Raw genomic sequence first — 12,932 nt, 5'->3', positions numbered from 1 at the left:
ACAAAATGGATGTTAAGCAAAATGAATTAGCATTCTGCGTATGATGAAATTCTTACGAAAATTAACCATTGTTTTACATGGTTAAAAAACCCCATTGTTTTTGTAGTTAAACCACGGTAAACGAATTAAACATTGTTTTGCTACACCAACCATAGTGTAACCATGTTATTTGTAATAAAACTGGTTATACAAATGATAAATCCGCAAAAAAAAAAAAAAAAAAAAAATAACATGGTTACTACACTTTTACTAAAATAAAACTATGGTTATTTTCGTAATAGAATGAACATTATCAAAACACAATGGAAATATCACACACACACACGATTTTGAAAGCACCAGCGTAGAACTGCAAGCAGGCGGGAAAACACTGAATAGACTGTCCACAAACTGTAAAGAGAGTCATTTCAAATAGGAATTTGAGGTAAGTTCAGTTTATTTCGACATCATTTTCGTGGGTGAGTTTTTAAAGCGTTTTTTGTCTCCCTCTGGTGACAGAATACTGTGATTCTCCGATGAAGAATAATAGAAGATTCTAGCCAGCAGGGCGGCGCTCTGACACAATGAACGATGCTTTTATTTCATATATATTATATAACTTACACAATCAGACACATTAGATACATTAATTATGTATTCATTATATGGTATATGCCCTACCCTTTTAAAACAAAGGAACAGGGTCATAAAAATGTGCTAATTTTGAGGAAGCATATTGTGGTACGCTGGTACTGCGTCAATGATTATCCAAGATTAGTTTGGTCATGATGCATTTCTGATTTTGTTGTGAGCAAATTCTTCAGCCCACTGTAGGACCTCTGTAACATCTAAGATTTTGGTTGCATTTCCCACACCTTTTGCAACCTCGTTTGAGCCATCTGCATTTCCTTCCAAGCGTGCGCACACATGAAGAGCCCATTCGATCGCTGAACCACCAGCAGAGCCCTAGGAAGATAGAATGAAAGCAATCTCACACCTGTGTGGTTATACTGTAGTTGTGTGATTTTTTTGTGTGCTGTACCTTGGGTACTTGGCAGGCAAAAAGCACCTTCCCTGACTGCTGCAGGTGAGCAAACAACATGACCAGGGAATCTGGACTGCTCTTGCTCAGCTTGAGCACAGTCTTCATCAGCACCTAAACACGATAACATGTATACCAAATGTAAACATTTGATACAAATATAATCGTCAAAGATCATCACAAAACATACCGATATCGAGTCCGTCTGGATCAAGTCCACCAGCACAGTTTTATTAGAGTGTTTGTCCAGAAGCTCTTTGGCTTTCAAGGCAGCCTGAAGCAGAAGAAACCATAAACCATATGCCCAAACAACAAATAATATCAACAACTAGCAAGATAACCTATAGATGTTTCTACCTCCGTGATCTCCAATTTTCTGATGGCGGTGTTGCTGCTCTTCTGCATCGCTTTCAGGCGAGTCTGCAACTCTCGTCTCTGCCATTGTGGGACAGGTGTGTTATCAACCACCTAAAAAACATAACACGTTATAGACAAATGAAATTCACCCATCATGAACTGACTTTCCAATGAAGACGAGAGGTTATGGAGTTACGCACATTCATTAGGAGGCCGATCTCTTTGGAGAGTTTCTGAGCTGCCGGTTTAGACGGGACGCTTGCAACTTCTATCCGTGCCACCAAAGACTCCAACTCCTCCAGCATGGTTTGGCCCGCCTCACGAGCCTGGGTCACAGGAACAGTTAGCATCACAGAAACGGAACTGCTGCCCAATGGTAGATTTCGTTTTTCGAACCTTTTTGGCGTCATCTCCAGTAACAGCTATGATTCGGCTGATGCCTTTCACCATCTGTCGCTCAGACACAATGACGAAGTCTCCAATTGCTTCCGTCCTCAATAAATGCCTGATAAAAGCAACAAAATATCGGTGAGCTTGGCTTAGGGGTGGGTGATATGGCAAAATACCATATCGCAATTCTTTTCAGACACGATTTTGTTGAATTCTAAGACTATTTTTTCAAGTTACTTAACAATAGTCAAACTAATTTCCGCATTTAGAACATTTAGGCCTACAAGATGAAAGAACATGGAAGAATAAGATATATTACAAAAAAAAAGGCCCAGTTTCACAAACAGGGCTTAGATTAAGCCAGGATTAGACCTTAGTTCAATTAGGACATTTAAGTAGCTTTAATAAATGTGCCTTAGAAAAAAAAACATTACTGGTATGCATCCTGAGACAAAACAATGGCACTGATATATTTTAAGATTTATCAGTGCAAGTTGCTTTCAGTTAAAACAGATTAAACATGCATTTTAGTCTGGGACTATCTTAAACTTCGTCTTTGAAACCGGGGGAAAGTATTAGGATCATTAGGCTACAGTCACTTTAAGACCTAATGCACAGATGCAATATTCTCAACTACCTGCGATTTCTATCCCAGCTGTTTACATTCACTTGAAGCATAACTGATTGTGTTTATGTAAACCTTCTGTTTTTGACAGGTTAAGCGCAACGCAAAAGTATGCGCTGTGTGACCGGAAAACACATATCAAAAGTTCAAACTGGCAAGGCTTTAAAACGCATGCAAATAATAAACTTTTGTGATTACGAAGAACAGCAAGGTCACAATTAAGAGTAATCGCGATAGAGGTGATAAATGAAAAAAACTGAAACGCCAACTGATAGAATGTGCACTGTAGCAAGATACTTACAATCTCTCTGTACAGGCAGACCGTTGGAGACATTTTAATCATTTACGATCATTACGGACACCCCTACCTTGGCTGCAGCTTGGAAATGGTCAGATGTACAAGTGGTTCGCCCAAAGCAGCGATAACCAACACTGATCCTGGAGGGCTATCCTGCAGAGTTTAGCGCCAATCCTAGACATGGCACATCTGAACCAGCCAATCAAGGTGTTCAAGATTATTTGAAAATAACATGCAGGTGAAAAGTTGGAATTGAAGTCTGTAGGAAGTAGCGGCCCTCCAGGAGCAGGGATGGCTAACCCCTGGTCCAAAGAGTTCCAGCAGTTTCAGAAGAACCTTACGTGCCACAGCAAAGCTCCACTGAAGCTTGTCTAGCGGTGTTTGAGGTAAGCAGATCCGAAATAGGCATAGCCACGGACACCACTCGCACTGGATCCGGATACACCTGAAACAAACAACATGGTCAACACCTTACATATACCCCAGTTTCCACCAACAAGGTGTGGGGCCAAAGTTCTGGCCCCGTTACCACCAAAGAATAGAAAGTCCTGGGATGGTAAGCCATAGTCCTTTTCTGGGCTGTCCAATCCTGCTCCTGGAGGGCCACTATGCTACGGCGTTTCTCTCCAATCCTACTTAAACACACCTGAACCAGCTAAGCAAGGTCTTCAGGATCACTAGGAGCTTCCAGACAAGTGTCTTGAGGCAGGACGTTTGCAGAATTGGACACCCCTGTCTTACACCTTCGAAATACATTTGCTACCTCTAGGGATGCGCCAATCTGTTAATTTGTTTTTTGTCAGATCAGGTGTAGGCCAGATGGGACTGGTCAAAATCTGATACTGTGCGTTATGGTTATTACTGTAAAGCTCGAAAAACGTATTATGAAAGCACCATAAACATTGTCATGCACTATATTCCAGGTGTTCTGAAGACATTTGATAGCTTTATTTGAGGAACAGACCGTATAATTAAGTTCACAGAAACTCTTCTCTCCACTGCAGCTGTCAAATGACATTTTCAATTCAGGGATGCACTTTTGTGTTGCTCTGCATTGGAGCAACAATAGCTTTGCGCAATAAAAGATTTCATACTGGTATTGGATTGACATCTGTATTGGAAAAGTGGGAATCAAGCCATCCTTATTTACCTCATCTATAGTTCTCAGACCTGGAATCAGTTTAGCTCTGGACAGAGGGACCTCTTCTATGTGCACCTCTGCATTTTGATGGATGATGTCCTGGACCAACTCCTCAACTTGCTGTAGCTCAGATACACTGAGGGAGCCCTTTATACAAGCATATACATGTATTAGCCAGTTTGGAAATCATTAAATCCCTGAGGCAGCCACACAGCCATTGTACCTTCACACTGAAGTCGAATCGGAGGCGGCTGGCAGTGCAGTGTGACCCTCGCTGGCTAACAGAGGGACCTAGCAGCTCTCGCAGGGCGAAGTTTAGCACGTGTGTGGCAGTGTGCTTCACCATGCAGCCCAGGCGCCGAGCCTACAGGTGGAAATGCAACACTTACCAAAAGGTATCTGCATGATACGTTACCATGTCTGATGGTACTTTTACTCCTACTTCTCCCACCTCATCCACATGAAGATGCACTTGGTCCCCAGTTCTCAAAGTCTCTGCTGCCGTGACTTGATGTACCACGTAACCCCCAGCCAGACGGACACAATTCACAGGGAACAGCACATCCTGAAAAACATAACCGCAAATGGTAACTTAATCTTGTCAGCTTATCAAATATATAAAAATAAGATGAGATGGGATGTGATTTGATCAATAACCTGTAATCCATCCTTGGTGAAGTAACCCTGGTCGTGCGCCTGCCCTCCCTGCTCTGCATAAAAGCTGGTCCGGTCCAGAATCACACCACAGCGCTGACCCTCACGCACCTCTGAAACCAAAGAGCCCTCACAGTAGAGTGCCAGGACTGACGCTCTGCAAGGCTCAAACACTGAGAGGGGAAAAGAGTCAGGATCATTGTTTAGTCTTATACCGTGTCCCAACCTGGTGTGATGTAATAAAGCGACAGGCAATAAATCCTAATACTTCCATAATAACTAGAGTTTTTGTCCTAATCAACTGAAATGCATTGAAATGTTAGCCCAGCCAACAGTGAAATCTCACTGGTCCAAACCCTGCTCCATATAACTGCGTAGTGGTTGCTAGGGTGTAGCTATGCAGAGTGTATGTTGTTATGTGGTTGATAATGTGTTCTGAGCAGGGGCGGACTGGCCATCTGTGTGATCTGGAGAATCACAGAACGGCCGGTACTCCAGGACGGCCGGTGGGCCGGCCCACCACCCGCCACACACGCAGTCACAGACATCCCAAGTCTCCCGGAAGTTCCCCGCATATTTATAGCGGCTCACTGATGCCCGCAAATTAGTTAAAATCTCTCGGAATCTAGAGCGAATAAGAGTGCGCATGCGTAGCGCGCGCACGGCAGAAAGAGGGAGCGAGCTAGAGACCTTGCGTGTGTGTGCTAGTGTGCGCGTGTGCCTCACGAAGCGCATGTAAGGACCCAACCAATCAAGTGCGGGCGGGCTTTTATCTCTACTACTGCATACCTGTCAAGTATCCCGTTTTGGCCAGGAAAGTCCCGTATTTAACCCTTCTTTCCCGCCGTCCTCCCGTATTAGGATTTTCCCGTAAATCTCCCGTATTTTTGCATTATTGAAAAATAATAATACCGCGGGCGGAGTAAAAAAAAAAAAAAAAATCCAATCTGAGCTGTCACTAGCCTCGCGATAACTAACGTTCCAGGTACTGTAGGTGGCAGTTGTCGCGATGTTAGTTTGTGAGGTCAGATGATGAGTGACAACGCGGGGCAAACAAAAAACAAACAAAAACAGAGACGGATGATGGACGCCATGACAGAGCAAGGTACTCTTGCCAAAAAAACAAAACCCTCATGTACTAAATACCGCGATCGATCAATGGGATAGCGAATTTACTTTTCTGAAGAGGAGCAGGGTAGGGGACAGTCACGCGTTTTGTAAGTTTTGTAACTGCGACTTTAGTATCTCACACGGGGAAGGAATGATGTATGTCAACACGAGAAAGGGTGATTTAGCATGGTACGAAAGATTGTTACACAGAATAGGATGACGTTAGACAACAGAACTGTTTGCTCTACTCTCATGTAAAATTAACCACTCTGGCCCAGCCCACAAATACACTCCTTCCAAAACAGGTAATTACAAAGTCTGCAACAATTTTTTTTTCAATAACTCACTAAAAGAGTAAAGAAAAGTTATGTGAAATGAAAAGAAAAACTGCAAATGAAAAGAAAAACTGTAAAAGAAAAGCAATATGAAATGAAAATGTGTGGAATGAAAATAAAATGTAAATGTAAAGACAAGCAATGTTAAATGAACAGAAAATATGCAAATAATCCTTTAAATAAATGCTCTTAATACCCTATAACGTTACCATACATAGGCCTATTAAGACAGGTGTTATAGCCTAAATGAAAAAACACACACACACATATATATATATATGTGTGTGTGTGTGTGTTTTCATTTAGGCTATAACACCTGTCTTAAAATGTAAGGGATACTGGAGCTTGGTTGGGGTGGTGGGACTGCTCGCGGTGGGTGCCGGAAAATTTCCCTTATTTTCAAATCTAAAACTTGACAGGTATGCTACTGACGAACCAAATTAATCAGAAATTACTTTGCAAGTTACTTGCTAGGGATGATGTTAGGAAGTGATATTCAGCTTGCTACATTTTTAATGATTACAGTAGTTAAAACAGCTAAACTTCAACATTTTAGCTGTAAAATGCCACATGCAGTAGCTAATATTAAGAAATATGTTGTGCTTTTACTTTTAAAAATGTTGGTAACGTTACAGTTAATGCTTACAAACTTTGAAGATTTTGAATACAGAAGTTACATTTGTAATGGTGTAGCCTATTTTCATTTAGATGTGGTATTATTATTTGTGCAGTAGCTAAGATTAATTACTGCATAAATTAATTAAGATTATTAAGTAATAAATTCATTTTAAGACAGCATGGAATAAATTGTATAATTTGCTGTTAGCTAGGTATAGTATTATGAGCCACAATTAAAGTCTTGTGACACTCATGCCAGGCAGCAGGCGTTATTGTTGTTGTTGTCGAGTTTCCGCGCGCCGATTGCTTTGGGCCGGGCCTAGTCAAAGTCCAGGGCCGTTTTTTAGTCCCAGTCCGTCCCTGGTTCTGAGAGTTCTTCAGTGTTCTAAGTGTTCTTTAGCACGTGGCTTTTTTTATTGTGTTAGATTTCTTTAGTCTGTTGCTTTCTTCATGATATCATTTTTAGTGTCACGTCTGGTCAGGACACAGTTTTAATCATTTAACTGCCTTACCAACTCTTGCACAAATAATCTTTTAACCCTCCAGTACCATATTGTCCATCAGACCCCAGACTGTAACAGTATTTCAGCGAGTCGTCCGTGTGAGGAGCTCCTCGGCTTTGTAGCTCCGCCAGGCTATGAATATCCAGCTGGTCCACCCTATCTCCATCATCCTCCTCCGACTGAAACCTCAACTGAGAAAAAACAAAAAACAAGTTAGTCCATATACCCACAATAACAGATAAATCAATAAATCAGATGCTGGATTAAAGAAAGCCACATGCTAATACCAGTACCTTCTCATATTCATCTTCAAGAACCTCCATTTCTTTTTTATCAACCATCTTGCCCCTCTCCTCCAGCATCAGGTCAATGAGATCGAGAGGGAAGCCTAGGTTACGATGTAGCGACCAGGCAACCGAGGCTGAGTAATAGATACAACAGAATGGACACAAGAGAGTAGAACAAATCAAAAACACAGAAATAAATATTCATGCAGGTGCTATTCACTGAAATGGGGTAGTGCGTGGTAGTTAAAGATCAGGGCTGGTAACTGAAAGGTTGAGAGTTTAAATCCTACAAGAGACATTGCAGTTATCATCATGCCCTTGAACAAGTTGTTTAGGATAAAAGTTTCAATGAAATGCATTTAATATTACAGAGCCTGCACAGATAATAAAGGGAATAAAGCGAATTACACCGCTTTGTGGGTTTACCTGGAAAAACAGCAGAGTCTTCGTCCAAATTGCTGAGAGTCCTGTCAATCACCCTCCTGCCCTGCTTCAGCGACGACAGGAACTGGGCTTCATTTTGATTAATGAGATCCATGATCTACAGAGGAAGAACGCAAATGTTTTACAAATTTATCATGGGTAGAAAACAAAATTCATGGCAGGTTTTCTAAGTTGAAAAAAATGCCACGGTACACTGATATATACCATAAACACAGAATTACGGATTCGCCAATATTAAAATTGAGGCTAATGCAGATAAACCATTAACTATTTTCATAGTATGGCCGATAACTGATAACGGCTGATATTAAAATGATTGTTTCAAATGCTACAAATAAATGTAAGCATCATTTTGAGATTTGCTTAATATTACATTTAACAGTGTTATTAAATAATTAGTGTTTTTAAAGATTCACTTGAATTGCTTTTTAGAACATGGCAATACACTACCGTTCACCAAGGCTGCATTTATTTGATAAAAAAAATGCCGCAGTAATATTATATTGTTATATTGCAACAGTAATATTGTGAAATATTATTACAATTCAAAATAACTGTTTTCTATTTCAATATATTTTAGAATGTAATTTATTTTTGCAATGTAAAGCAATATTTTCAGCATTATTCCAATCTTCAGTGTCACATGATCCTTCAGAAATCAGTCTAATATGCGAAGATGGAAAGTATCTTTCCTGTCAATTTTGAACAATTTAATTCATCCTTGCTAAAAAAAAAAAAAAAGTATCACAGTAGTATATCTTTTTGTAAGAAACTTAATACTAAGGTGTTTTGTAACATGCTTACCCTCTCAGACTCAGTGTTCAGCTCAGGAAAAGCATCACCCTAAGAAAAGGGAAGCGAGAGGGAATATGAAACTTAAGACACGATGCAGTGATGACAGTAATAAACTGATGGGCATCTCACCAGTATATGAGCTACAGTAGGCACCAGGCTTGCTAGCGTACCCTCTGGGGCCTGCAGCACTTCTGTAGAAAACCTTACGGCACGTCTCAAGATACGTCTTAACACCAGCCTATCACAAAGACGGCATATTTCAGAAATTGTATGTGTTAAATTTACCCTGCATACTTCCATGAAGTCAAACTCACTCAGCGCCTGTCATGCCTGGATAAATTCCGTCAGCGATACACACGCAGATTGTTCGAATGTGGTCCGCCACGACCCGATAGGCCATGTCCACCTGACCCGCATCGGCCTCTCCAGTCCTGCCCTGATATGCAGGAGCCTTAGAGCCCTACATGCACAAACAGAGATAATGTGGCTTCATTTATATTGAACCTGGAATATTATTCTTTTAAAATGTTAAATGAAGGTTAGAGAAGAGACCTGGTGGATGGCGGACAATAGAGGTGTGAAAAGATCTGTGTCATAATTGGAGCGTTTTCCCTGCAGTACGGTCACCAGTCGCTCTAAACCCATCCCAGTATCCACGCTGCACTGGGGCAGAGCTCGCAGGCTACCATTGCCCTCCCTATAACATAAAGAGAGTCCATTTTCAAATCCTCACAATGTGTGTTACTAACATATTATTTCACAAATAAATGGATGCAACAGGAAGGTTAAAATTGTTAACTAAATCCAAATAAATCATTTTTGTTAATTCAAATAATAAAGCTGAAATAAATTATAAATATTAGATGAAAAAAAAATCCATTTGGAAATGTTGCCTTGGCAACTAACTGAAATAAGTTGACGCTGAAGAAGGCACTAAAATTACTAACTGGAAATAAATAAAAACTAAAACTTAAATAAAAATAAAAAATAAAGTATTTTTATTATAATTTTGATCATATCTTCAGAGTGAACCATGCCATCCCCACAGAACAAGCTTTCACTGCACATAAAAAATAAATAAATATATATAAATGTAAAATAACACTGGAAGTGACTTTTCTAACCTGTTATACTGCATAAAAACTAGATTCCAGATTTCCACCACATCCGGACTGTCCGCATTGACCAGCGAGGTGGCGTTCCGATTCCCAACATGATCGTAGTGAATCTCCGTGCAAGGGCCACACGGACCTGTCTCGCCCATTTCCCAGAAATTATCCTTCATTCCAAACGGCAACACGTGATCCGGCTGCACTCTGCACGGGAATGCCACAACAATCCAGTGAATCTCCAACGGAAAACTAATCACTTTTGCTTTGAACTGCTTTGAACGTACCCTATGCTGAGCCAGATTTGCCGCGTTTCCTCATCGGCAGGGAGACCACTGGCCACGTCCCCAGAGAAGTACGAGACATACAAGCGCTCCGCAGGAATGCCGTACTCTTCCGTTAAAAGACGCCAGGCCATTGCACAGGCTTCCACCTGGATTGTGAATCATTCATTTATTCAAAAATACATGAACATGCTACAGAGCTGTATAATTATCGGGTTCAAATAACCCGTATGAATTGAATGAGTCCCAACTGACACAGTCCAGATACCCTACAGAGCCCATAATTGGATATAGTGATGAGAAAAAATTACAAATGAGATGGGAGGAAAAAATATATTTCAATGCATTTGCATTCACTCTCAAAACTTTTGCCTTCCCTGAGAAACTTTGCATTAGCTCGCAGGTGTGAGGGAAAACAATTTCAGGCTTTTTCTCTGGGATTGTGATGCTTTTGAGAAAGAACACAAAGTTTCTCTGGGACCTCAATACCTTTGAGAGAATGCTAAGTTTTTCCCCCATCTAGTACACAACATCTTTCCCACACATAACATCTTGAATAAACCTCTTGCACAATGAACATATTCATGAAATATTCATGAAATTTATTTTGATATTTTTTTAGGGTCGTAAAATGTCCTGATGTCACAAAGAAGAAGAAAAAAAAGCCTAATTAAAAGAACGAAATTATTTACCAAACCTTGAAGTAATCACCAAACGACCAGTTCCCCAGCATCTCGAAGAAGGTGTGATGGTACATGTCTTTCCCCACATCCTCCAGGTCGTTGTGTTTGCCTCCGGCACGGACACACTTCTGACTGTTCACCACCCGCCTGTATGATGCCATCTCACTGCGGGGGTCCGCACAGCCCAGGAAAATTGGCTTAAACTATGGGACAACAGTCAGAGACCATGATAACCTAACATCAAAATTATCATTACAGAAGACAACCGCCCCAAAAACACTTAAACCACACTTTAAAAATAAATGCACTTTTTAAATATTAAAAATATATAATAAAATAAATGAGAATAAATAACTTTAAAGTTTATATTATCCATCTAGTTTTTTGTTGTTGTTGCTTTATTTGTTTATTATATCTTTTTTAAAGAGTAAACCCAACATTTTCCTTACAGCATTACCATGATACGTGTCCAAAAAACACGTTTATACGTTTAATATCTTGCATGTATCATTATTGATTTTGAGTACCTGGTTCATTCCTGCATTGACGAACAGAAGACTGGGGTCTCCTCTCGGACGCACGGAGGAGGACGGCACCACTCGGTGTTCATAACCTTCCTTGAAAAAGTCGATAAACGTCCGCCGTACTCTTTTAAATGTGAATTCTTCATGAGATCTTGAGTAGGACAGGGCAGAGCATGTTCTTATTCCCGTCAATAAAGTGCATAATTTTGCATTTGAAAGTGCACAGTGGAGCTGTTTCCCCAACACTATGCGCGCAGCCATCTTGCCGAGTCACAGCGTCAAACAGCAGCGTCCAATCAGCGACGAGAATGAGATGAAACTGAAGCTAAACATGACAATGAAGAAATATATTCAAATGTGTTATGTACATATATTATATTATTATTATAATGTGCAGAAAAAAATCTTATAAATAAAATATTAATCTTAAACGTGAGATTTGTGTAAAATTTTAAATGTATAAAACAATTATATTTACTAATTCAGTGTGTATATAGGCTACCGGTATATACAGTCAAACCAAAAATTATTCAGACACCAGATATAATTTTATATATATATATTTTTACTAGTGGGTGCAGGACACTATAGTTTATTTATGTAAGTGAGGATAGCAAAATAAAGTAAACTGACAGTATACCCAAAAATCCTTCATACAGTGGACTACCAGTAAAATTCATAAAAATTTGGGACCAAAAATTATTCAGACTTTTCTTTTTTTCACTTTTCAATTGTCTTTAATGGCTAATGTGACATTTTTACACCACAGGCTGAACAAAATTAAGCATTGCTTGCAATTGGTTGACCTAAATTTGGTATTATCTAATTGTGAACTTAAATTTAACAGCTATTCAACCTAATTTATTTGTGAGACAGTCTAACAGAAGGATGGCCAAAACCAGTGAAATGTCAACTGTCCTTTCTTGTCACTTGTAAACTATAGCAAATAAACTGTAATGTGAGAAATGTTGAAGGTGTCTGAATAAATTTTGGTTTGACTGTATATAACAGTGGGGAGAATTTTAAATCAGACAAATAATGTATTCATAAACTCAACTTACAAAGTGTTTAAAGTCCCCCTGTGGTGAAAATCAAGCTTTTAATGTTGTTTATATGTCTATGTGGTGTTTTCAATATGCTTTAAAACAATCCATTTGCAAATCCATAATTTAACACCATTGCTGAGTATTTTCTCCTTAAAACTGCAGTGAACCAATTACAGGGCCCTATCATACCGCGCAATGCAGCGCCCAGCACGAAGTGTGTTATGCTAGTTTCAGCCCGACGCAGTTATCATTTTCACGTCCTGCGCCACGTTGTTTAAATAGCAAATGCATTTGCGCCTATTTGTTCAACCATGGGCGTGCTGGTCTGAAAACGAGGTGTGTTCGGCGCGTTGCTATTTTTAAGGGAACTGAAGACTGCGCCATTGACCAACTGAAACCTGGTCGAAAGTCAATAGCGCAGTATTTTCTTTGTTATTTAAAGAGCGCGTTAGTAATGTGCGCGGGTCCACAACACAAGGACGCACAGCAGCACGCAAACTAGCCAAAATTAAAAATAAAAGGATTACAATGTAAAATATTAATATTGTGTTCATAAAAATATTGTGGAATCCAGCTTGTCCAGTAGATGGTCTGCTTGCGTGCTTTAACCTCGCGCACGAGCAGATCCGTTTCCTCTCCGCCGAAGCGTTCAGTCTTTCCGCTTGCAGTCTTTTCCTAAATGCGCTTGCACCATGCAGTTAGATCATT

General features: G+C 40.0%; 1 protein-coding gene across 2 annotated transcripts; it reads right to left on the bottom strand.

Moving 5' to 3' along the window:
• Nucleotides 1-553: 553 nt before the first annotated feature.
• aars2 (alanyl-tRNA synthetase 2, mitochondrial (putative)) lies at nt 554-11,450 on the bottom strand. Of its 2 annotated transcripts, XM_056269683.1 has the most exons (22): nt 11,182-11,450; nt 10,669-10,857; nt 9,975-10,120; nt 9,703-9,894; nt 9,131-9,275; nt 8,893-9,038; nt 8,708-8,816; nt 8,588-8,626; nt 7,766-7,880; nt 7,346-7,473; nt 7,099-7,243; nt 4,490-4,659; nt 4,284-4,397; nt 4,056-4,196; nt 3,842-3,979; nt 3,033-3,136; nt 1,775-1,883; nt 1,579-1,704; nt 1,379-1,489; nt 1,212-1,295; nt 1,022-1,135; nt 554-945 (listed from the first exon to the last, which is right to left on the bottom strand). In XM_056269683.1, exons 1-22 carry the CDS (start codon nt 11,437-11,439, stop codon nt 763-765), a joined length of 3,006 nt encoding a protein of 1,001 aa, XP_056125658.1. In that variant the 5' UTR covers nt 11,440-11,450; the 3' UTR covers nt 554-762. The 2 variants fall into 2 exon arrangements, with proteins under 2 accessions (XP_056125658.1, XP_056125659.1); XM_056269684.1 differs by lacking the exon at nt 11,182-11,450 and having other exon boundaries at nt 10,664-10,802.
• Nucleotides 11,451-12,932: the final 1,482 nt, after the last annotated feature.

The sequence above is a fragment of the Rhinichthys klamathensis genome, unplaced genomic scaffold (assembly GCF_029890125.1).
Source record: "Rhinichthys klamathensis goyatoka isolate OS25496 unplaced genomic scaffold, OSU_Roscu_1.1 h1tg000289l_1, whole genome shotgun sequence".
NCBI classification, from domain to species: Eukaryota; Metazoa; Chordata; class Actinopteri; order Cypriniformes; family Leuciscidae; genus Rhinichthys; species Rhinichthys klamathensis.
The sequence above is the reverse complement of the archived record's forward strand: the minus strand, read 5'-3'. Positions and strand labels throughout refer to the sequence as shown.